The sequence below is a fragment of the Elephantulus edwardii genome, unplaced genomic scaffold, assembly GCF_000299155.1.
Source record: "Elephantulus edwardii isolate Elephantulus edwardi_28Jun2011 unplaced genomic scaffold, EleEdw1.0 scaffold00034, whole genome shotgun sequence".
NCBI lineage: Eukaryota > Metazoa > Chordata > Mammalia > Macroscelidea > Macroscelididae > Elephantulus > Elephantulus edwardii.
Window position 1 is genome coordinate 311,103 of NW_006399784.1, and position 26,064 is coordinate 337,166.

A 26,064-nucleotide genomic window follows, 5' to 3' on the forward strand; every position below is an offset into this window, starting at 1 on the left:
ATGTAGGGTAGCTAATCAAAAGGTCAACAGTTCAAATCTACCAATTATCCACAGGAGAAAGATGAGCAGATAAGCAGTCTTCTTAGATAGCTGGTATGAGGTTATTTTGAGTTGTACTCACCTCAACAGCATCAGGATATCATAAGTCCAAGTAGCCCTAGTGGTGCAATGATTAAGTACTCAGCTACTAACCAAAAGATAAATGTTTTAAACTCACCAGCTATTCCACAGAAGCTGGATGCGGTAGTCTGTTCTAACCAGGATTGACAGCCTCTTTCAAAACCCTATGGAGCAGTTCTACTCAGTCCCATAGGTTTGCTATAGAGTTGCAGAGAATAGGTATCTACTTAGCAAAAATTAATTTTAAAATTTATAAAGCTGAAATATAATACAATTTAAAAAAATAATAAGTTTTGCAAAAAATGGTAAAATCTATAACTATGCTAAACATTCCTCATACTATTAAACATTAATCACAGTAAGACTATTAAATAGCAATGCAACAGTAGAGAGCCAATGAATTGAGTGAAATTTCTTGAAATTACTTTTAAACAGAAAATACTTTTCGTAATATATGTACCTACCTGGAGTAGGCAAACAGTCTGCTATCCCATAGGTCATGATTCCCTCTAGGTCCAGAATGAAAATAACAGGAATCTGTTCCATCAAACATATTCAGTCCATCCTCAGAATTTTTTGAAGCATGGCTATGTACCACGTCTAAGAGGACAATAATGCCCATTGAATGAGCTGTATCAACCAATTCTTTTAGCTCTTCAGGTGTTCCGTAGCGGCTAAAAGTAAAAAAATGCAGTAAAAGCAAGAAAATATATTTTAAAAAAAAAATCAACCTTCATATATACCAACTGTCTAACCAGTACAGGATTAGATGTTTTAAATATGCAAGTGATATAAGAAATAATTCTTACAGATTGGTCACTATCATTAAAATTGGGTTAAAAGTAAATGTAAATGTGCAATTCAATCAACATTTTATGGGATAAAAAATTAAAAGAATAATTATCATAATATTTTATATAATTAAGTATAGACTGATATGATAAATAAAAAGTTCACTATTTGACTATGTATGTGGTTAAACAGTTTCTCTAACCTCTGGCTTTTATCTCATAGGGAAAGGCAGGGTTATCTGTTCACATACCTGCCTATCCCTTTGAGTGTGTATAGACTAAATTGAGGTAAGAAATGTTTCTCATACTTTCTTTGAGGCCATTTCTCCTATATTTATTTTAAAGCCAGAATGCCCTCAAATAACAACAGGACAAAATATGCATCATGACTGTAACCATGCAAGTGGGAAAGATGTGTACCCTCATATGTGCCCGTATGAGACCAGTATCCTGATTTGGGCTATTATAATCCACAAGTATGAGAAAATAAATTCTGCCCTTTGAAGGAATTCACTTTTTAGTAATGTGTACTAGCATCCTTATAAAATTAAAACAATCTGTGTGCCACCATACTGTCAGCTCCATAAAAAAAGAACGTTGGATTTGTCTATCATAACACCAGTGTGGTTGTTAGGTGCCATCACGTCTGTTACAATTCATGGCAACCCTATAACTAACAGATCTGAATCTTGCTCTATCTTGTACCATCCTCACAATCTCTGAAATACTTAAACCTACTGCTGAAGTCACTGTGCCGGTCCACCTGGTGGAAGGTCTTCCTGTCTTTTACTATAGTCCCATCTTCCCATTCATATGTCCTTCTTCCAAGAATATCCTCTCCTAGCAAGAACTCAGAATATGAAAGATGAAGCTTTATTTTCAGTTACTTCAAGGAGCACTCTGGCTGCACCTTCTCCAAGATACATCTTTTCTTTTGGCAATTCACAAGATGTTCAGTACTCATTTCCAATACCACAATTCAAAGGCATCAATTTTTTCTTCAGTTGTTCTTAATCATTGTCCAGCTCTCAGATGCACAGCAAATAAGTGAAAATACCATGACCTAGAGCAGTTGCACCTTAGTCCTAAAATTGACATCACTGCTCCTTGGTAATTTGGACAAGTACCTGACTGCTGCCTTTCCCAGCACAACATGTCTTCAGACATCCTGACTGCTGGTACCAAGTATACTGAGTGTGAGTTCAAGTAAGATGAAGTTACTAGCAGTTTCAACCTTTTCTACATCTATTATAACATTGCCTATTAGTCTAGTGGTAAGAATTTTTGTTTTCTTGATGTTGAGATGCAATCCCTATTGTAGGCTGCAGTGTTTGATCTTATGTGGCAACTGATTCAAGTCCTCCTAACTTTCAGCAAGAAAACTTGTGTTATCTACATAATGAAGGGGGTTTTTGTTTGTTTTTCAGGGGGGTATGTGGGTGTGGGGGGGGTGTGGGGGGGGTGTGCTAAAGCCATGGCCTGAATCAGGTATACCTTAGTCTCTATACTGATATCTTTGTTTGTCTGCACTCTGGAGAGATCTCGAACAGATTTTCCCTAATAGCTTTTCCTAATGCAGATTTCCTAACTGCTGGTGCCAAGAGTGTGGATTATAGAACCAAACAAGCTGAAATTGTCAACAATCTCAATGTTTTCTCCATCTATAATGGTACTGTCAATTTTCCCAGTGGAGAGAATCTTTGTCATCTTGATGGTGAACTTCAATACATATTGAAAATTACAGTTCTTGACCTTCCTCAGCAAATGCTTCAGGTCCTCCTCAGATTTGGAAAGCAAGGTTGTATCATCTGCATACCACAGGTTGTTGATGAATTTTCCTCCAACCCTGTTACCAAATTCCTCTTTATAAAGTTCAATCTCCCAAATGATATATTATACATATAGATTGAAAAGGTATGGAGACAGGACACATCTCTGACACTCCTAATTCGGTCTCCTTGCTATATACTGACAACTGCTTCCCGGTACAAGGATAGGTTTCACAGGAACATAACCAATTCTTCTGGGATTCCCATTCTTCCCAAGGTTGGTCACAATTTGATGTGATCCATACAAATGCCTTTACATAGTCAATGAAACACAGATACACATACTTCTGATACACTCTGTTTTCAGCCAAGATCCATCTGACTTGGGCTATTATGTCCCAAGGGCTATGACCTCTTCCAAACCTGACTTGTATCTCTGGTAGTGGAAAATCTTCAGCAGGATTTTGTTTCTGTGTGCTACTAGTGATACTGTTTGATAATTTCCACACTGCTGGATTAATTTTTTTAAATGAGAATAAATATGGATCTCTTCCAGTTAGTTGGCCAGGTTGATTGCCGTCCAGATGTCTTGACACAATCTGGTAAGCATATCCAGAGGTGCATGTGTTTGTTGAAATATGTCACCTGGTATTCCATGAATTCTTAGGGCCTTCAGAGCAGGTTGAACTTCCCCCTTCTCCATTGCTTCTTGATCATATGTCATTTCATGAAATTCTTCTGTGTCAGCCAGTTCTTTTTGGTACATGATTTTCTGCACTCTGCACTTCTCCCATCTTCCCTAAGGCCTGGTTTTAATTGTTTTTGATCAAACATTCTCTTAGTTCAAATAGGCCTGATTTGTTCACTTGCTGTACAGAGGTAACTCGTGGTTGCTGTGATGCAAAACACTGTGACACTGATGTATCAAATGCTTGGACGCAAGAGTGGCATCCACTTCTGAAATAGCTTGCTTCCAGAAACCCTGTAAAGCTGGAGAAAGGATGAAAGTCATACAAGTGTTCAGGTCTTTAATTCATAGGGTCACTATGAATCTTGTATGACTTGACAGCACTTAAAAACAACATTACTAGCATCTTTAAGTATAACCATTCAAACAACTAACCAGAGGGGAGGAAATGTGCAACAATGAATCAATGAAAGTCCAAAATGTCTATAAATTTTCATTAAAATATTAATGTTAATTATAATAATAACTTTAAAAAATAATAAAAAAGATTGAATTTGTTCTCCAATTTCTTCAGCTTAAGAAATGCTGAGCAAGTTCATCCAATTTAATTTTCTGACTCCATCTTTTTCCATATTTCATTACAATACTTTGCTTGTCTTCCCAAGTTGTTCTTTGAAACCTTCTGTTCCTCTTCTTCCTACTTTCTTACCTTCTCTTTGGCAACTCAGTGCTCTAGCGCAATATTCAGAACCTCTTCCGATATTCATCTTAGTCTTTTCTTCCTCTTCTGTCATTGTAATCACCTTTTGCATCTTCTTGGAAAATTTGCTTCATATCCTCCCAAAGCTCATCAGGTCTTTTTTTTAAATTAATGTTTAAGGCTCAAACCTGTTCCTGTTATGGGTTATAATTCAGGTGAGATAGACTCAATATCAAATTTAGGTTCTTGTGGATTTATTTTCATTTTCTTTCACTTCAATTTGAATTTGCATATGAGTAGTTGATGGTCTGTGCCACAGTCAGTACCTGGCTTAGTTTTCAATTATTCTTTCTGCAGATAGATGGAATCAATTTGATTCCTGTATAGATCATTATGTGAGGTCAATGTATACAGATGCTGTTATTCTTATAAAAGGTATTCGCATTAATTGAGTAATTAATTGATTGTACAAAATGCTCTCTCTCCAGTTTAATTTCTGTCACCAACTTCATATTTTCCAGTATTAATCCTTCTCCTGTACTGTCTTGCAGATATTAAAATCAAAGCACTTTTGAAACAGTGAACTAATGTACTGTAAGTAGCTGATTGAGAAGTGAAGAAGAGCTGATTTGTTATCTGTTATCAGATTGCCTATGCTTAAATGTGTTTAGCTAATAGCAATTGAAATAGAAAATAGGCTACCAAGAAAAGCACTGACAACTAGGTAAACACATTTCCAGTCAAAATTATTTTCTCCACCATAGTCATTCAATTCTTTGATTACCTAGAGTTTCAAGTGACTTCTACCCAGAGGGTCACAGTGCTTTTTGCCTGTAGACTTGCAAAGGCAGTCCTTATATGGGCTGTATGCCAAGTACTTTCTTGGTCATGTTCCTACAAAAGTCAGTCCATTAAAAAAGAAAAAGAAATGCCTAGCAAATATCATGGCAAAAATATCTTCTGTGGGATGTGACCAAAGTGCTTGATATTCCAAATGTGATAACCTTTAGACTCTCTTCATTTAAAAAACAAAAAAACAAACAAAAAACCCCCCAGATATTTTATGAAAAGCAAACTCTTAAGACTGAACTGGAAAAATCTAGGACCATGGAGGCAAGAAAAGTTTAGACTTCATCTTACATACTGTTGGCATTTTATTTTAAGGGGCCAGTCTTTGTGAATGGACATCATCTTTGGAAGAGTAGTCGGTCAGTGAAGAGGAAGAAGACCCTTAACTAGATGGATTGACACAGTAGCTACAATAATTAATTTAATGATAGCAGCAGAGATTTTAACAAGGTGCAGGGAGAGGCAGGGTTTCATTGTTTTGTACATAGAGTTGCTAGGAGTTAAATCACCTCAGAATAGCATGACTCTAATGAAATAAAATCAATTTCTGTTAATTCTTTTGACACAAAAATACTTCACAAACGACTGTTTATAAAGGTAAATGTAAATTTAATTTTGTCCTAATTTGTTCAAAATGAAATTGATGCCAGAAAATCTTCCGTTTTACCTTGAAGCTGCAAAGAAGCTTGTGATTTGGTAACCAAAACTTGCATAGTACGCATGTTCCATGATTGCCATCAGCTGAATGCAGTTGTATCCTATTTTAGAAAAGGTCAAACAAGAGAGGTTAAAAGCCACACACAATAGGAAAAAAATAATGGATGCAATAAAGACAAGTCATTCCAAAGAAAATCTTTTACATGAAATCTATTTTTTGTCTTAATGAATAAATTCTACAATCTTAATGTTTTTAGTATGTTTGACCTTCTACCACAAAATTTGATAGTTTCTTGAGAATTATAATCTGACTATTTGAAATGCCTCCATTTTAACAAGCAATAAATGATATGCAAATATACTCTTAATTTGGCTTTAGAATATTAAAGATGGTAATCTACATATGCTAAACTTCACTTGTACTTTTGATATTCACACTGATGATTATGAAAGCTAGAAAAGTGTAACTGATTATACACCATGTACATTTTATTTTACCATTTTCCTAACATTTCAAAGTCATCGCTGCTATACAGCATACCTAGTATCATTAAATTCATTTTCCCACAAAGTAGTTTTTACAGAGTTAACTTAATGTTTCTACTCTTAACTCTTTCTTATATTTGTAAAATGTCTCCAAAATTGCTAATGTGTTTACGCACTCAATCTTCCTTTTTCTATTTGAAAACATTTAATTTTAATGATAAATGGAGTAACTAAAAAAGGATATATTGTATTAAAAAGTTGTGGTGGTGGTGGTTGTTATGTGACGTCGAGTTGCTTGTGACTCATAGCGACCCTATATACAACAGCTCTAAACTATGCTCTGTCCTGTGCCAATCTCATTGTCTCTGACACACTCTTCCCGATTGCCCCAGTCACTGAATCAATCCATCTCCCAGAGGGTCTTCCCCTCCTGTGCCTTCCCTCCACCCTCCCAAGCATGATGTCCTTCTCTAAGGACCGGTCTCTCCTTACAACATGACCAAAGTATGTCAGACAAAGCCTCAGAATCCTTGCCTCCAAGGAGCAGCAAGGTTTAACCCTCTCCTGGATGAATCTGTTTGTTTTCTGAACAATCCATGGTACCCTCAGCACTCGTCTCCAACACCAAAGCTCAAAAGCATCAATTCTCCTTTTGTCCTCCCTGGTCATTGTCCAGCTCTCTGACACATAACAAGTGATTGCAAAGATGATGCCTGTACCAGATGCACCTTAGTCTCCAGAGACACACCGTTGCTCTTGAGTACTTTAGAGAGGTCCCTAACAGCAGACTTTCTCATGGCAGTATGTCTCTTAATTTCCTGGCTGCTATTGCCAAGAGTGTTGATTGTGGAGCCAAGAAAACTAAAGCTGTGAACAATCTCAATCTCTTCACCATCCATCCCGATGCTGTCAGTTGGTGCAGTGGTGAGAATCTTTGTCTTCTTGACATTGAGCCTCAATCCATATTAAAGGCTGCAGTCCTTGACCTTCTGTAGCAAGCGCTTTACGTCCTCCTCAGTTTCAGCAAGCAGGTTTGTGTCATCTGCATAATGCAGATTGTTGATAGATCTTCCACCAATCCTGATGCTGCATTTCTTCTCATAGAGCCCAGCCTCCCAGATGATCTATTCTGCATACAGGTTGAAAAGGTATGGAGATAGGACATATCCTGGTGTACACCTTTCCCAGTTTTGAACCATGCAGTGTTTCCTTGCTCTGTTCTGATGAATGCCTCTTGGTCCAAGTATAAGTTTCGCATTATCATGATCAAGTGTTCTGGGATTCCCATTCTTCTCAGAGTCAGCCACAGTTTGTTATGATCCACACAGTCAAACACCTTTGCATACTCAATGAAACACAGATAGACATTCCTCTGGTACTCCCTGCTTTCAGCCAATATCCATCTGACATTAACTACAATATCCCTAGTACCACGGCCCCTTCTAAACCCAGCCTGGAGAATACCTGCCAAGTGTTTAAAATCTCCCAAAACTCCAATTAAAGTAATAGTTCTCTAAATTGTTTGTACTATTGAGTTGCCTGTGACTCATAGTGATCCTATGTACAACAGCACTGAATCCTGCCCCAAACTGAGCCAGTCTCACCGACTGACTCTGACACACAATATCCCTAGTACCACGACCCCTTCTAAACCCAGCCTGGACTTCTGGCAGTTCTCTGCTGATGTGCTGTTCCAGTCATTTTAGGATAATCTTTAGCAGAATGTGCTTGCATGTGAAATCAATGATATTGTTCTATAGTTTCCACACTCTGTTGGGTCAACTTTCTTTGGAATGGGAACAAATATAGATCTCTTCCAGTCAGTTGGCCAAGTGCTTGTTCTCCAGATTTCTTGACACAACTTGGTGAGCACATCCAGGTCAGCATCTGTTAGCTGAAATATGTCAGTTGGTATACCATCTATTCCTGGGTCCTTATTTCCTTCAAAGCAGCTTGAACTTCTTCCTTCATCACCATAGGCTCTTGCTCATAGGTTGCTTCATGAAATTCTTCTGTGTCTGCCAATTCCTTTCGATACAATGACTCAATATATTCTTTCCATCTTCTTTTGATACCTCCTGGATCGTTGAATACTCTGCCTAAAGCATCCTTGATAAAAGCTGAAATTACCTCTAAAATATTTTTAATATAAGTTATAGTCTTTAAAATAAAACTAAGAAAATTTTATTTTCTTCGAAGTATGATTTGGTAAATATTTCAAATTATTTATTGCTTGAAATTAACACTTCCACACATGGCCAGGAGGGACCGGTCCTTGAGAAGGACATCATTATTGGAAGGGTGGAAGGAGAGTGCATGAGAGGAAGACCCCAGATGAGATCGACTGATACAGTGACTGTGGTAATGGTGTGGTAGGTGTGTCAGAGACAGTGAGAGTGGCTCAGGACAGGGCAGGTTCCAGAGCTGTTGTACATAGTGTCATTTAAGTCCCAGGTGACTCGATGGCAAATAACAACAACATAACAAACATATAATAGATTCTTATTTTGCTCTAAAAGACAAACTCAAATGAATAAAAACCGGTTAAGGTTTATACAAAGGTATATTCATTGATATTGCTCAAATATCAAATTTTACTGGTTTTGTATACAAAAAAATTATACTTGATAGGTTCAAAACTTCTCATATCAAATATTTCAGCATGCGATGAATACTGGAAATTATAGAGTCACATAAGTATAAAAGAAAGAACTATGTTTTCCACAATTTCAAAATATACTAGGAAATAATTACTGTTGTCTTTTTTATTAACAAAAATAAATTTAACTCAACATATGTAAAAAGAAGTACAACAGTAATATAAATAAATAATTATATATCCTATTACAATTACAATGTACTCAATAGTTTGGAGTTTATTTCTGTATTAGGTAGCAAATATTATACTTATGATCAAATAAATTTATAAGTTTTATTGCTAATCTTTATAGCATTAATCATTCATGGAGTCACTTATATTCCAAACAATCAACTAGGTAATTCAGACACAAAAATAAATGAGAATCCTTGTTCTACCACAGTTTATGTGAAAAACAGGTGATAAACAATGTATTACTATACAATATGATAAACACCTCAAATATAATGCACTTGGACTTAATATCTAAAATAATTATTAATTCTTTATAAATTTAATCATTTATTGTTCACAGAACCTAACCTTACTCTCATAGATAAATAAGATACATAATTGCAAATATTAATCAAGAGTTGCCAAGTGTTCTTCTAGTAACAATCTGTACTCCCTAACAAAAGCTTAATAATTAAATATCCTTGGATCCTCCTATCTACTATTGGAATAGCTGCTAATATGCTCTAAAGTAGAAAAACTCATTACCTATAGAAAGAAAAGTTACAGGTTTAAAGCATACTGACTCAATAAGTCAGAGGTGTACTAGTCATTCTCCTCTGAAGATAGGGCCTGTGTCATTCTGGTCCAATATAGGAACATCTAGCACAATATGTCTCAGTCCGGGAATCTTCAATAATATCTGTCAGGCACACAGGCACTGCATATGCAGTATCTCTGATGCAAAATGAGTTCTAGTTAACTTACAAATAGAACACTTTTCCCTAACAAACTAAAATGAACAGGCTATAATCAATGATCACTTAATTGGATGAAAGTTTTCTCCTGCAGAAAAGTAATTATGCTTACATATTTATCTACAATTTTAGAAGCCATCAGTTCACATTACTTTAAATTGAAATTGGAATAATATCTTGAATTCTTATGCTCTATCTTATTCCATTTCTCTTTTCTATGCTATCACTATTACAGGGTAATTTGAGAAGCCTAAAATAAAATGTATTTCTATTACATATTTAATCTCTTAACACAAAAAGAGACACTTGTAATTAGGTTTTCTAATAAGAGAACAGACTCATTAAAATTTTATCTGAATAAAAATCACAGTTATTACTTACCAAGGTCTTTAATTCGTGGTAGTACATTGCATGTAAAATGTTTATACGAAGCTATTTTTCCTTCATGGGAAGAAATTCCCACATGACATTCATAAATTCTTAGACTTTTTGGCTTTTTTGGTCTGGAATACTTAAACTAGAGAATACAGAATTATATAAATGATTAGTCCAAGAATGAAAGTCTCACAGAAAGTGGCCAAGCATGTTAAACAGATGGAATGGATGAACTAAGTTAAACAATGGCAGCATATTAGAATAATTGACTATATCCATTAAATTTTCTTTATATTAAACAAACCAAAAAAATCTTCCAAATTTTAAGATCCTAGCTTAGTAGAGAAGCCACATATGAGCATAATATTATATATTTTATCTATGAGTAAAACTATTTTCTGAATCTGAGCAACAATAAAGAAGCCCTCATGGCCTTGCATGTTATCAAGTGGCCCACTAACAACAAGGCCAGAAGTTCAATCTCACCAGCTGCTCCTCAGGAGGAAGTCTTTCTATAATTTTAAAAAACGTAATGCATTGGAACTGACACAATAATAAAGTGTTTGGGCTTTAGTGTGCATAAACACTAATAAGAGTCATGAAACGTATTTATAGCTATTACATAAAAAAGTATTTAATTAATATACTTGAATAACTTCAAAGACAGAAAAGTGAGTTCAAAACTAACAATCACATTGATAATACTTTAAATATTCCTCTAATAAATTTAGTAATGTTATTTCCTGTTTTTATTCCTAAAGAGAGTGATTCTATTTCCCATCCCATGGCAAGGATAACTATTATATCCTTGAAGAATTTTCATGAATCAGGGATACTGCTGAACTTTTCTTTTTCAGCATTCTTTAAAACTCAGTACATAGAGATTACTTTTTCAGTATTTAACCACTCTAAATCCTGAGACTTAAAAAGTCACTTCTATATTTAATTGGCTAGAGATCATATATGAGTTACACATATAAAATAGAAAATAATTCTATGATATACAATTCTAAATTCCACATATGTTAGAAAAATTTAAAAAATTATTATTTTTAGAAATATTAGTACATATTTACTCAAGAATTTACTTAAAGATTTTAGTTCTTACTTTATATGTGTGTTCTGGATTCCAGTGTATCCAATCATAATTCACACTATTCCCTTCACGAGTCACATACTTTGCCCATGGTGAAATACGATAAAGAATCTCTCCACTTTTACTAGTTATAACTACCTAAAAACAGAATAATATGTTATTGCTTCAAAATGCTTTCAAAACTGTAAGATAACCCATAATATTTTATGAGCACAGACACAAATAGGACAAGGAGGAATGATCTTAAGTATCTAAACCACGGTCTAAAGATATGACTCTACAGAAGATACTTAAATTCTATAGCTCTTGTTTTCATTTACTATCACTATTATATTATTATATACATTTATATCACTATTAGAATCACTTTCACTAAAATATTTGATAATTCTATGGAATTTTCACGCATTACATGACAATAATTAGAGTAGCTGACAAAAATAAAAGGCATGAGTAATATTTGGATTGGAGACAGGAGAGGCATCTACTTCCTAAACCACATGCCTCTGGAAAATCTATGACTTTAAGAAATGATAATGGTTATAGAAAGACATCAAGTCTTTTGTTCATAGTGTTACTATGAGTCGTGCTAGACTTAACTGCAATCAAAAACAACAATATTTGGAAGCTACTGTGGGTAAATCAATCAACAGGAAGAAGTAATACTGCTCTATTATAATAGGGAATAAGTATGTTACTTTACCAGCTTTGTCTTTTCTTTTCCATGGCAATTAATGATTACATTTATATAGAACTTAATGGAAGGAAAATTAGTTTATATTCAAACATACAGAGTAAATATTGTCTACTTTTTTCAACTTCTCCACTCTATTGTGATGTTTTATCACAGAAATCTATTTTCTATCATGCATTTAATCATACATGTATATACCTTCCAATAGTGTAGCCTCCAATATTAAAATTAAACAATTTAAATGTAAGTACAATTTTGTTAAGCATACCATCTTAGAGTTAATAATGAATAAAAAACCCAACTATCCAGAATTGTTATAAATACAAAATTTGTAAATGGCTTAAATGACAGCTTCTCTTAAATTCTTTTTGTAATAAAATTAACCTTATTAAAATGAAGTAAAATATGATAAAAATGTTCAGATTAGGAGCTCTATTATACCCTCAGCTTTGAGACAGACAGCTTTTAGTCTCTTGTAATAGAGAAAAAGCTCAAGTACTCATAATTCTTGGTAATTAAATATTTGTATAATGCTTTATAGTTTAGTAAGGACTTGCACATTCAATATCCCATCCGCTTCCAGAGAATGATTTTAAACCTAATATTAAGTAAGATTAAGTGAGATGCCAAAAGTCTCAAAGTCACAGAGTAGCATACTTAGAAGCTTCTGATACTCACTTCAATGCACCTAACAGACATCTATACTACCTCGTTAAAGCGAATAATTTAAGTTTTTTGATGGAGGGGACAAGTAAGTTAACAAAATAAACATCTAATTTATATTCATTCTATTCTCTTTCCTCTTCATTGTGTTTCTCACTTACTGAAATTGATTATATGCAGTGTTTGTTGTTGTTATGTGCTATTGAGTCAACTATGATTCATAGTGACCTATGCACAAGAGCTCTGTCCTATTGTAAGCCAATATCGCTGCATCAGACACACCAATCCTCACTACCCCAATTGTTGTGTCAATCCATCTCATCCAGTGCCTTTCTTTTCTGCCCTGTTCCTCCGTGCTTCTATGCATGATGTCCTTAACCAAGGACTGGTGTCTCCTGGCAACAGGTCCTAAGTATGTGAGATGGAACCTCAAAATTCTTGCCTCCAAGGGAGCAGCTTGCTTTCATCCTCTCTAAAAGACCTGTTACTTCTCTTGGCAGTCCACAGTGTGTTCAATATTCTTCTCCAGCACCACAATTCAAAGGCATCAATTGTTCTTCTGGCATCTTTTGATCATTGTCCTGCTGTCTAATGCACAACAAGTAATTGAAAAGACCATAGCCTGGATCAGGTGTGTCTTAGTCTCTGGACCGGCATTTTTGCTCTTTGGCACTGTGGACAGGTCCCTGATGATAGATTTTCCTAAGCAATTCATCTTTTGCTTTCCTGACTAATGGAGCCAAGAGGGCTGATTATGGAAGCAAGCAAGCTGAAATTGTTAATCTCAGTCCTTTCTCCATCTATCATGGTACTGCATAATCAAGGAAACACAGATTGACATCCCTCTGGTATTCCCTACTTTTCCGCCAAGATTCATCTAACATTAGTTACAATGTCACTAGTATCATGACCCCTTCTAAGCCCAGCCTGCACTTCTGGCAGTTCTCTGCTGATGTGCTGTTTCAGCCATTTTTGGATAATCAACGTTTGGATATGCAAGTTCAAGCTGAAGATGCATAATAAGCAAACGAAAATATCATGGCTTGGATTAGCAATTAAACTGAATTTCTTGCTATTTAGAACTTTAAAGACTTCCTTGTCATTGTTGTTGCTGTTGCTGTTGTTGTTGTAATGTGCCCTTGAGTCACTTGCAACTCATAGCAACCCTATGTACAAGAGCCCTAAACCATGTTCTATCCTGTGCCAACCCCACTGTCTCCGACACACCTACTCCCACTACCCCAGTCACTGAATTGATCCATCTAATCTCCTGTGCCATCCCTCCACTCTCCCAAACATGATGTCCCTCTCCAAGGACCAGTCCATCCTTGCAATATGCCTAAAGTATGTCAGACGAAGCTTCAGAATCCTTGACTCGAAGGAGCAGCCCTGCTTCACCCTCTCCAGGACAAACTGTTTGTTCTCCTAGCAGTGCATGGTATTCTCAATACTCTTCTCCAGCATCACAGCTCAAAGGTATCAATTCTCTTTCTATGATCCTAGACAGCATATTTTTCCAAAGCAACAAGTCTTTAAATTTATTGGCTGCTGTTACACTAAGTATTTACTGTGCAACCAAGAAAAATCAATTCTTTGACTACTTCAAACTTTTCTCAATTTGACAACTTCAAACTTTTCTCAATTTAGTATGATGCTGCCTGTTAATTCAGGGGTGAGGATTTGCTTTCTTTATATTGAAATGCAATCTCAACTGGCTATAATCAGATCTTCTGTAGCACATAATACAAATCCTCCTCACTTTCTCCAAGTGAGATTGTGTCATCTACATAGGTCAGATTGTTGATGAGTCTTCACCCTATTCTGATACAACATTCTTTTTCAGATAGTCCAATTTCTTGAATGATCTGTTCATTTTACAGATTAAATAGGAATGGGGAAATTATACAACCCTGTTAGACACCTTTCCTGATTTTAAAACATGCTGTATCCATTTGTTCTATTTGAACAACTGCTTCTAAGTCTATGTATGGCTTTCACATGAGCACAATTAATTGCTCTGGGATTCTTAATCTTCTCAATGTTATTAAAAATGTAATATCATCCACATAGCTGAACATCTTTCCATATTCAATAAAATCAAGTATGTTATCTCCCAGTGTTTTCTGCTTTCAGCTAAGACCTATCTGACATCAGTAATGATATCCACAGCCCCAACCAGCTGACTCACAGATTTCATATCTGGTTCCATTCTAAAAACAAAATGGTGATCCAAGAGAGTGTGGAACTTATACAACAAAATCATTAATATCATACACAAGGGAAACTTATGGAAGATTATGCCATAACAGCTAGAACAGTACATTGAGAAGAAACTGCCAGAAAAATCAACTTAGATCCAGAAAATGTGTGGAAAGAGATATTCTTGCTGTTATCACATGAATTCAAGGATGGTTTTACCTCAAACAGCATTCAACTTAAAGCACAAGAATTTTTTTTTATAATTCTAATAATTTATGTTTTTAAAAAATAAGCAAAATTAAAACTTAATGGTGCCAAAATAACATAGTTCTCCTGGACTTGAACATGATTGTGAGAATATAAAGCAAGATTGAGCGACAATTTGTTCTGGTGTATATAAAGTCACAGTGATTTGAAGGCAAGTAGCAACAATCACAAAGGGCAAATTAGAAATTAATAATAAACATTTTAGCAAAATAAACATTTTAGTAAACACTGGTATATAATATGTGCTCTTTTAACTATTGGGGTGAAAGGATTGAAAGAGCATGTGCCATAATTTCTTCTATTAAATCATATATATGCATTATAGTTCAATTAGAAAATTTTTAGTGTAATATATAATAGTTGCATGCAAAGGAAAAGTTGATTTCATTCACTTATTGACTAAAAATTGACTATGGAGAAACAAAATTGTAGAAGTCAATTTTGAATTAATAGCACCTTGTCTTATCCAATCGATTATCCATTCTTCTCTTGAAAATAGTTCAATAATGCCTCCCTCCAAACACACAAACACAGATATAATTTTCAAAAGTGTCGATTGGTTAGGAGAATGTGTTAAATTTTAAAAAATTTATTATTTTGTGTGTGTGTGTACCATCAAATCAGATCTGACAGGTACAGGAGCAGATTGCCCCTCCTTCTCCAGCAGAGCATCTGGTGGATTCAAACCACATACCTCTGGGATTGCAGTGCAACTTCTTGCCACTAGGCCACCGGAGCTCCCCGAGAAAGTGTTAATTTTAAGTAAAGAATAGTACAGATCTCTGTGCTGAATATAATTGAACTGTCTTTTGGAGTACCAATTTTTTTTTTCTAATATTACTGTATACACAAACCTCCTCAGTAGTGATTAAGGAATAATAAGTGTTGAGAAAAATAGTTCTCCTATATTCTTTTGTTAGCACATACCAAGACAGCTCTTTTCATGGGCATTTTCTATGTTGTGTTTGTAGGAAACAATGCTGAGGGATGAAATAATGTCTCCTCAAAGACAAGAAGTTTGCTCACTGTTTCCTATACAACAATAATTCCTTACTTACAAAACTAACTTGGCTGGTATGTTAACAGTACACATCCGAGCCTCTTACTTTACCAATAGATACTTATGGGGTCAAAAGAATCAATGTGACTATGATGTTTATATTGTATGATACACTATAAAATCTTGTGTCTCTGACACAGGAATCCTGTGTTATTTCCCAAAACCACTGAACAAAAGTGCTACAAAATTACATTACTGTTTATAATATAAACATCATGTAAAAAATTAGCGTATTGATTGTAATTCATCTGGAACCTCATATGTATCACAGTGGAATTGTACTCAATAAGATTTTGTTGGGTGTGATCTTCTGAAAGTGCATTGCCAGGCCTTCTATACAAGATGCCTATAGGTGACGCAGTTAATACTTGTGAGTTTAACATTTTGTGACACACAGAGAGCCTACATTGTTGCTGTTACACATCATGGAATGAGCTCCAACACATAACAACCACACGTATAACACAAGAAAACACTGTATGATCCTTTACCATACTCACAATCTGTGCTGTGCTTAAACCCACTGCTGCGGTTATTATTTCAATCCAGTTCATTGAGGACCTTCCTCTTTATTTCTGACTCTCTATTTTTCTAAGGATGAATATTAGAAAAATCAGAGACTGGCATGGTAAAAGTCCTGGAGTATGTGAGACAAGTGGTAGTAAGCATAGCAAAGTCAATTAATAGACCTGAAAAAAAGGATTATACATTCCTTTGCTATATGGATGTCAAGCTGAGTTTAGAAGAGGTGTAACACTACAGACATGATAGTCAATGTCTGATGGATTTTAGCTGAAAGCAGAGAGCACCAAAGGAATGTCTACCTATGTGTCACTGACTATGCAAAGATATTTATCTGTGTGGATCACTAAAAATTGTGGCTAACCTTGAGAAGAACAGAAATCCCAGAACACGTGACTGTGCTTATGGGAAATCTATAGTTGGATGAGGAAGTAAATGTCAAAACACAGCACGGAAACACTGAATAGTTCAAAATCAGAAAAAGAGAGTCAGGGATGTGTCCTGGCTCCATAGCATTTCAATCTATATGAGGAATGGATCATTCAAGAGGCTGAACTACATGAGAAAGAATGTAGTATCAGGATTGAAGGAAGACTCAACAATCTGTGTTAATACAAATAACACAACATTGCTTATCAAATCTGAGGAGGGCTTATAGCATTTGCTGCAGAAGGTCAAGGATTGTAGTAATCAAAATGGATTGAAGCTTAACATCATGAAAACAAAGATTCTTATCACCGGACCAATTGGTAGCACCATGACAGATGGAGAAGAGATTGAGATTGTTAACAATACCAGCTTGCTTGGTTCCACAATCAACATCTGTGCCACCAGCAGTTAGGAAATCAACAGAAAAACTACATTAGAAAACTCTGCAGTCAGGGACTTCTCCAGTGTGTTAAAGAGCAATGTTATCTGTCTAGATATTAAGGTGCAACTGATCTAGGTGGTTCTTTTTTCCTTTTTTCAATTAGTTGCTATGCATCAGAGAGCTGGACAATGACTCACGATGACAAAAATGGATGTATCTGAGTTGTGGCATTGGAAGAGTATTGCACATATCAAGGATTTCCAAGCAAACTGATAGGTCTTTCCTGAAGAGGGTTAAAGCAAGCTTCTCCTAGGAGGCAAAGATTTTGAGGCGCCATCTCATATATTTATGGCATGTTGTCAGGAGAGACAAGTTCTGAAAGTACATAATAATTAGAGAAAGAAGGGACAAAACAGGAAAGAAAGACCCTGAATGAAATGGTTTGACACAGTAAATAGGACAATGCATCTGTAGGTGTTTTGGAGACAGATTGGGTTAGGATAGGGCAGGTTTCAGAGCTACTGTGATAGTTTCATTAAGAGTCACAGTCGACTAGATGGCACAATACAAAAACTCATTCACTGACTTTCATATAATATGCCTTTTGAGGCCGCATATCTTTTGTCTCTAAAAGTTCTGTTTTATCATTCCCTGCACTTTGTCATTTTTTTATCTATATTAGTTATTCCACGGATAGAGACAACTAATTATCCTTTTCCTTTCTTAGTAAAAAACTGACATACAGATAACTACTTCTCCCAGATTTGACAGCAGTAAAACATTGTTGTTGTTGTTATGTGCCATCGAGTTGTTTGCGACTCATAGCGGCCCTATGTACAAGAGCCCTAAACGCCGTTCTATCCTGTGCCAGCCTCACTGTCTCAAACACATTCATTCCCACCACTCCATTCACAGAATCGATCCATCTTATCGAGGCTCTTCCTCCCCTGAGCCGACCCTCCACTCTCCCAAACATGATGTCCCCCTCCAGGGACCAGTCCCTCCTTGCAACATGCCCAAAGTATGTTAGATGAAGCTTCAGAATCCTTGACTCCAGGGAACATTCTGGCTTTACCTTCTCCAGGACGAACTTCTATGTTCTCCTAGCAGTCCATGGTATATTCAACACCCTTCTCCAGCACCACAACTCAAAGGCATCAATTCCCTTTCTATCATCCCTATTCACTGTCCAACTCCCTGATGCATAGCACATAATTGCAAAGACTATACCCTGGATCAGGCACACTTTAGTCTCCAGCCTGACGTCGTTGCTCTTCAGTACTCTTGAGCGGTCCCTCACAGCCTACTTTCCCAATACAATTCATCTCTTGATTTTCTGGCTGCTGTTACCAAGAGTGTTGACTGTGGAGCGGAGCAAACTAAAACTTAACTATCTCAATCACTTCCCCATTCATACTGATGCTGCCACTTGGTCCAGTGGTGAGAATCTTTGTTTTCATAAGCAAAGGAATAAAATAGGAACTGATGACACTATTGCTTGACCCGATTTGAGAGATGGAGAGCATCTCTTTTCTCAGAAGAAGAATTGATGCCTTTGAGCTGTGGTGTTGGAGAAGAGCACTGAACATGGACAGCCAAACGAACAATCAAATATGTCTTGGAGACAGAGTGCTTCTTGGAGGCAAGAATGGTGAGGCTTTGTGTCATATACTTTAGGCATGTTGCTAAGAGGGGCTGTCTTGAGAGAGGGTCATGATTCTGGGAAGGTTGGAGGGTGAGTGAAGGAGAGAAAGACCCTCAACCAGTTGAACTGATATGGTGACTGTGGCAAAGGGGTCCAGTTTCTTAATAATTGTGAAGATGGCACAGGATAGAATGAGGTTTAGATACGCTGTTGAAGGTGTCTATGGGTTGTACACAACTCAATGGTACCTAACAACAACAGGAAGAATCCTCAAGTTGCAATACTGAACATTTCTATGGACAAAAATGGAAAGGCAGGGATAATTAAAAGAAGATGAGAAGAAGACACAGTACTTCTCTACCAAAAAATAACTAATTTATGTTCAACAATTTCTGGAAGGGGTATGTGATCAAAAGACTACTGTTAGAGAAGAATTTTAAGCATTAACAAAGAAAAATACAAACAAACCACAACTCTAAAATTTGAAAGATAACAATTGGGATGTTAAAAACAAATAAAAAAACCACAACTGATGTAAAACTGGAAACACTAAGATACTAAGATACTGATGCCAAGAAATCTGGAAGACAGGTACCTGGCTATGAATTGGAAGAGATCCATATTTGTGGGTATTCCAAAGAAAAGTTATTAAACAGAGTAAAAAAAGTACAGATATACCCCAGAAATAATGTGGGTTAGGTTTCAGATACCCAGAAAAAGGCAATATCATAATAAAACAAGTCAAATGTAACAAATTAATAGCAAATTAGGATGAAATGTAAGATTTCAATAATATCATTGTTCAGGACTTATCAAAGAGGTAGAAATTCAAAAGATCAGACATTTATATCATCAGAAAAAATCCATAATTTCTTAAATAGTAAAAAATTAAAACTTAACAATTCTATTTATCAAATATATTTCATAAAATATGAAAAATTAAAGGTATAAGTTTTACAAATAAGTTGTGCCTAATGAAAAGTATTTTTCAAAAGCCTGATGTACGTGTATATTAGTAGCTGATGGTCTGTTCCACAATCAACATCTGGCCTAGTTTTCACAGCTTGATATTGCACTTTTCCAATGATTTTTGCAAGAGATGTAATCAATCTAATGCTTGGGCAGACCATCAGGTGAGGTCCATGTGTAGTCTTTTATGTTTCTTATAAAAGGTATCTGCAATGAATAAATCATTGAGTGTACAAAATTCTATCTTTTTCTCTCTAGACTCATTTTTGTCAAGAAGCTCATGTTTTCTAACTACTGATCCTTTTTCTCCATTGCCAACCGTTTCATTCCAGTCATTCACTATTACCAATAATTCATCCTAGGTTCCGTGGCTGATCAATTTCTGACTGCAGAAGTTGGTAGAAATTATCCATTTCCTCCTCTTTGACCCTGGTTGTTGGACATATATTTGAATGATTGTGGTAATTAATCAATCTTCCTTTTAGGTGTATGGATGTTATCCTTTTGCTCACAAGCAGGAGAGGAAGATCCTGGATGAGATGGATTGACACAGTACAGTGACTGAGGTTATGGGGGCTGCTGTGTCAGAGATAGTGAGACTGTCTCAGGATAGGACAGGATTCCGAGCTACTGTGCATAAGGTCTCTGTGAGTTGCAGGTGATTGGAAGGCACATAACACCACCACCAACACAACATTGTATTTCAAGATGGATAAGGAAATGGTCTTCTTAAGTCTGACTGCAACCGTGTGTTGTTGTTTCTTGTTTTGTTTTTTTTTTTGTTGTTGCCCCCCTTTTATTTCCAATGTAGGGAGTAGATCATATGATTGTCTGATTCAAAATATTGTTGTTGATTATCTTTGAGTCATGCATGACTCATAGCAACCCTATGAACAAAAGGCCTGAAGTATTTCTATAAATATCAACATTTATCAAAGTTCATAGAGTTTTAGGAGGCATAATGTTTAGGAAGTGGATGCCACTCCTGCTTCCAAACCTGTCTTAAGTCCCATGTCAAATCATTTTATTTCACCATTTCCTAGTATGTCAATAAATATGTGTTCCATTTCTTTCTTAACAGTATCGAATTTTCCTACATTTATGCTTCTCACATTCCATGTTCCTTCTTCTTTGTGTTTGCTAACCTGAGGATCCAGTCTCAAGTGCCATACCCACTGTTGTTGTTATGTGCCATCGAGTCGCTTGCGACTCATAGCGACCTTAGGTACAACAGCCCTAAACTCTCCTCTGTCCTGTGCCAATCGCACTAGCTCCGATACACCCATCCCGATTACCCCAGTCACTAAATCAACCCACCTCATAAAGGGCCTTTCCTCCTGTACTGTCCCTCCACTCTACCAAACAACTTGTCCCTCTCCAAGGACCTGTCCCTCCTTACAACAGGTCCCAAGTATGTTAGACAGAGCCTCAGAATCCTTGCCTCCAAGGAGTCATGTGGTTTAACCCTTTCCAGGGTGAATCTGTTTGTTTTCTAGCAGTCCATTGTACCCTCAATACTCTTCTCCACCACCACAGCTCAAAGGCATCAATTCTCCTTCTATCCTCCTTAGTCATTGTCCAACTCTCTGATGCATAGTAAATGATATCAAAGACCATGGCCTGATCTAAATGTGCTTTATTGTTCATAGGGTTTTTAAAGATTTCTATTTCAGAGTGGATGGCCAATCCTTCTTCCCAGTTCGCATTAATGTGGATGCTCAGCTTTAGAGCAATATCTGACAGAGAAGCATCGTACCTACATGAACAGATGAAAGACACTTCGCAATACAAAATTACTTGATTTAATGTTGGTGCCCCTGCTGTCTTTGGTGAGTGTGACTTGGATCCCTGTATGTATCACAACAAATGTGGTTAACCTTGGGAAGAATGAGAATCCTAGAACAACCGGATTATACTCATGTAAAACCTATACTTGTACCAAAAAGCAGCTGTCAGAACAGAACAAGGAAACACTGCATTGTTCAAAATCAGGAAAAGGAATGTGTCAAGAGATGTCCTGTCTCCATACCTTTTCAATCTATCTGCAGAACAGATCACCCTGGAGAGGGAGTAATCTAACATTAGAATTGGTGGAAGACTCAACAAACTGAATTATGTAAATAACAATGTTCCTTGCTGAAACTGAGGAGGACCTAAAACATTTGCTACTGAAGGTCAAGGATTGCAATCTTCAGTATGGACTGAAGTTCAATTAAAAGAAAAACAAACAAGAACAAAACCAAAAAAAAAAACCAAAAAAAACCCCAAACCATCTTCTCACCACTGGGCCAATTGGCAGCACCATGAAAGATGGAGAAGACATTGAGATTTTTAACAATTTCTAATTGCTTAATTCCACATTCAACATTCCTGGCACCATTAGTCAGGGAATCAAAAGATGAACTACATTAGGAAAATCTACTGTCAGGGACATTGTCAGAATGCTTAAGAGTATAATGTCAGTATAGAGACTAAGGTGCAACTGATAGAGGCATGGTCTTTGCAATTATTTCCTATGAATGAGAGTCCTGGACAATGACCAAAGATGACAGATGAAGAGCTAATGTCTTTGAGTTGTGGTGCTGGAGAGCAGTATTTAACGTACCATGGACTACAAAGAAAACAAACAGGTCTGTCCTGGAGAGGGTTGAAAACAAACTGCTCCTTAGAGGATGGATGGATAGATAGATAGATAGATAGATAGATAGATAGATAGATAGATAGATAGATAGACAGACAGATAGACAGACAGACAGACAGGCAGAGATATTTCTCTATCTCTATTTATATCCACTGATTTATTTACAAAGTTTGAATACATTCTTCTTCACAGGGATCTTTCCCATTTCCTCCAAACCACTCCCTTCCTCGATCTAACTGTGTGACTCCATGATTAAACACCCCACCCCCACCCATCCTCAACCTCTCTTGGATCTTCATACTCAATCTACAATAATGGATTTATACAGTATGTGTCCTTATGGGACTGATTTAGTTCACTCAGCAAAATGCTCTCCAGTCTCTCCCAAGTTAGGTAGTAATTTACAAAATCATTGCTCCTGTTTGTATCGTATACCATTGTGGTGAATGTACCATAATTTCTCATTACATTCAGTTATGGTTGAACATTTGGGCTGTTTCCATGTTCTTGAAATGGTGAATAATGCTGCTATGAACATTCGTGTACCAGTCTCTGTTTGAGCCTCAGTCTTCATTTTCTCGGGGTATATTCCAAACAATGGAATCAAGAATTGTGAAGCTCTATTTCACAGAATATAACAATAACAACAAATATACATGCACAGACTAAACAAAACAGAGATCAGTAACACATAAATTTGAATTGTTGTGCTGATAAAGCATACTGCCAAAAGAACAAATATGTTTTAGCTAAAGCACAATCAGAAAGATCCATGGAAACAAGCATTATAAGGTTTTATTTATAACTATTTCCTCTAGATACATCTTCCCTAATTACTATTTGTTCTTTATCATATGTTACTTAAAGACATTTTTTCAGTGTCAGATAATGAATTCATTTTTGTTCAGTGATTTCATCTATTCCCTCCATTTTCTTCTGATTTTTCCTGAATCATTCAAGGTTTTTCCTATAGAATTTCTCAGTATAGCAATTCAACGCTTGAATTTGGTTCTCATTTTTTTTTCCAGTGAGAGAAATGCTGCACGAGTTCTTTCTTTTATTCTCTAACTCTAGCTAAAATGGAACATTCCATTATAAAATTTTGCTCTGCCTTTTTCCAGCTGCCTTTTTAAATCTTTTGCTTATCTCTTTACTTCAGCATTTTTTCCCTTTGTTTTGGCTTCTCAATGTTCTAATTGCGGTTTTTGGAATCTCTTCTGACATCCACCTTGGCCTGTCCTTTCTCCTCAGTCATTGTAATGATCTTCTGCTCCCTTCATGGATAATACCTTTTATGGCATCCCAACTCAATTACTTTTTGAGTATCATTGTTAAGTATGGAGAAGTTACTCATGAGATAATGTACAATTCAGGTGGGATAGGCCAAAGGTCATATTTTGGTTCCATGGGCTTGTTTTCCTTTTCTTCAACTTCATTTTGACCTTGCACATGATTAATAGATGGTCTGTTCCTCAGTCAGCTCCTGATCTAATTATTCTTTTGTTTTGTTTTTTCCTAATCTAGTTTTGACTGCTGATATTGAGATTCCCCATTCAATTCATTCCACAGGGATAGTCAATCTGATTTATGTTCAGTCCATCAGATGAAATCCTTATGTACAGATGCCATATGTGTTTCTTTAAAAAAAATAAATAAAAAGGGTATTTGCTATGGTCAATGGTGATTAACAAAGAAGTTCAAGCTGCATTAGGGGCATTGGAAAGTAAATAAGGTCCAAGGAATTTATGGAATAACAGATGGTATATTTCAACTAACAGATGAAATCCTAGACATGCTCACCAGTCTGTACCAAGATATTTGGAAACCAGCTACGTGGTCAACTGACTGAAACAGATTGTTATTTATTACCATTCCCAAGACAAGTGATACAACAGATTGTGGAAATAACTAAATAATAAATATCATTAACACCACATGTGCAATTATCAAACAGTATTATTTATATCACATGCAAGCAAGATTGTGCTGAAGACTATCCAAAAACAACTGGAACAGAACATCAACAGAGAACTTCCTGAAGTGCACACTGGGTTTAGAAGGGGTCATGGTACTAGGGATATTATAGCTAATGTCAGATGGATCTCGTCTGAAAGCAGAGAGTACCAGAGGAATGTCTATCTGTGCTTCATTGATTATGCAAAGACATTTGACTGTGTAGATCACAACAAACTATGGCTAAATCTGAGAAGAATGGAAATCCCAGAACACTTGATTGTGCTTTTGCAAAACCTATACTTGCAACAGGAAGCAGTCCTTAGAAAAGAGCAAGGAAACACTACATGTTCAAAATAGGGAAGGGTGTGTGCCAAGAATGTGTCTTATCTCTGTATCTTTTCAATCCATATGCAGAATAAATTATCTGTGAGGCTGTACTCTATGAGCAGAAATGTGGCATGAGGATTGGGGGGGAAACTGATCAACAATCTGTGTTATGCAGATGACACAACTCTGCTTGCTGAAACTGAGGAGGACCTGAAGCACTTGCTGCAGAGGGTCAAGCACTGTAGCCTTCATTATGGATTGAAGCTCAGTATCAAGAAAACATAGATTCTCACTACTGGATCGATTGATAGCATCATGATAGATGGTGAAGAGATTCAGATTGTTGACCACTTCAGTTTGCTTGGCTCTACAATCAACACTCTTGGTACCAGCAGCCAGGAAATTAAAAGATGAATTGAACTGGGAAAGTCTGCTGGCAAAGACCTCTCCAAAGTACTGAAGAGCAATGATGTTAGTGTGGAGACTAAGGTACACCTGATCCATCCCATGGTCTTTGCAATTACTTGCTATGTACCAGAAAGCTAAACAGTTTCTGGAGACGATAAAAAGATAATTGATTCCTTTTAGCTTTGTTGCTGGAGAAGAGTATTGAATATACTGTGGACTGTTAGCAGAATAAACAGTTCAGCCTGGAGAGGGTGAAGCCACGCTGCTCCTTGGAGGCAAGGATTCTTAATCTTCATCTGACTTACTTCGGACATGTTGAAAGGTGGGATCAGTCCTTAGAGAGGGACAACATGCTTGGGAGAGAGGAAGCACAGCACAGGAGAGGAAGACCCTCAAGAAGTTGGATTCATTTGGAGACACTAATATTGGCACGGGATAGAGCTGCATTTAGAGCTGTTGTATATAAGGTCGCTATGAGTAGTAGGTGACTCGATGGCACATAACAACAATAACTAAAAAAAATTCCGTAAAAGGAAAGATTTGCCATATTAGCTCTAAATAATAAGTCTTTTAGGTGTTGTTAAGTACAACTCAGAGGGGCCATATCAACAACAGATCTGAACCCTGTCCTATCCTGTGCCAACCTCACAGTCTCTGGCATCTTTGAGCCTACTGCTGCAGTCATTATTTCAGTCCACCTGGTTGAACATATTCCTTCCCTTCATCATCCTTCTACCTTTCTAAGCATGATGTCTTTCTTCAAGGAATCATCTCTCCTTGCAACATGCCCAAAGTACACAAGAT

At 36.4% G+C, this 26,064-nt stretch overlaps 1 protein-coding gene across 1 annotated transcript in view; it reads right to left on the reverse strand.

Annotated features, from left to right (window-relative positions):
* GBE1 (glucan (1,4-alpha-), branching enzyme 1) overlaps nt 1-26,064 on the reverse strand; it is a 480,806-nt gene that overhangs the window by 266,246 nt on the left and 188,496 nt on the right. The window contains exons 4-7 of the mRNA XM_006884483.1: nt 11,111-11,236; nt 10,009-10,144; nt 5,585-5,675; nt 585-794 (exon numbers count right to left, since the gene is read on the reverse strand). Of these exons, the coding sequence (XP_006884545.1) occupies nt 585-794; nt 5,585-5,675; nt 10,009-10,144; nt 11,111-11,236 (563 nt within the window). The remainder of the gene's footprint in view (nt 1-584; nt 795-5,584; nt 5,676-10,008; nt 10,145-11,110; nt 11,237-26,064) is intronic.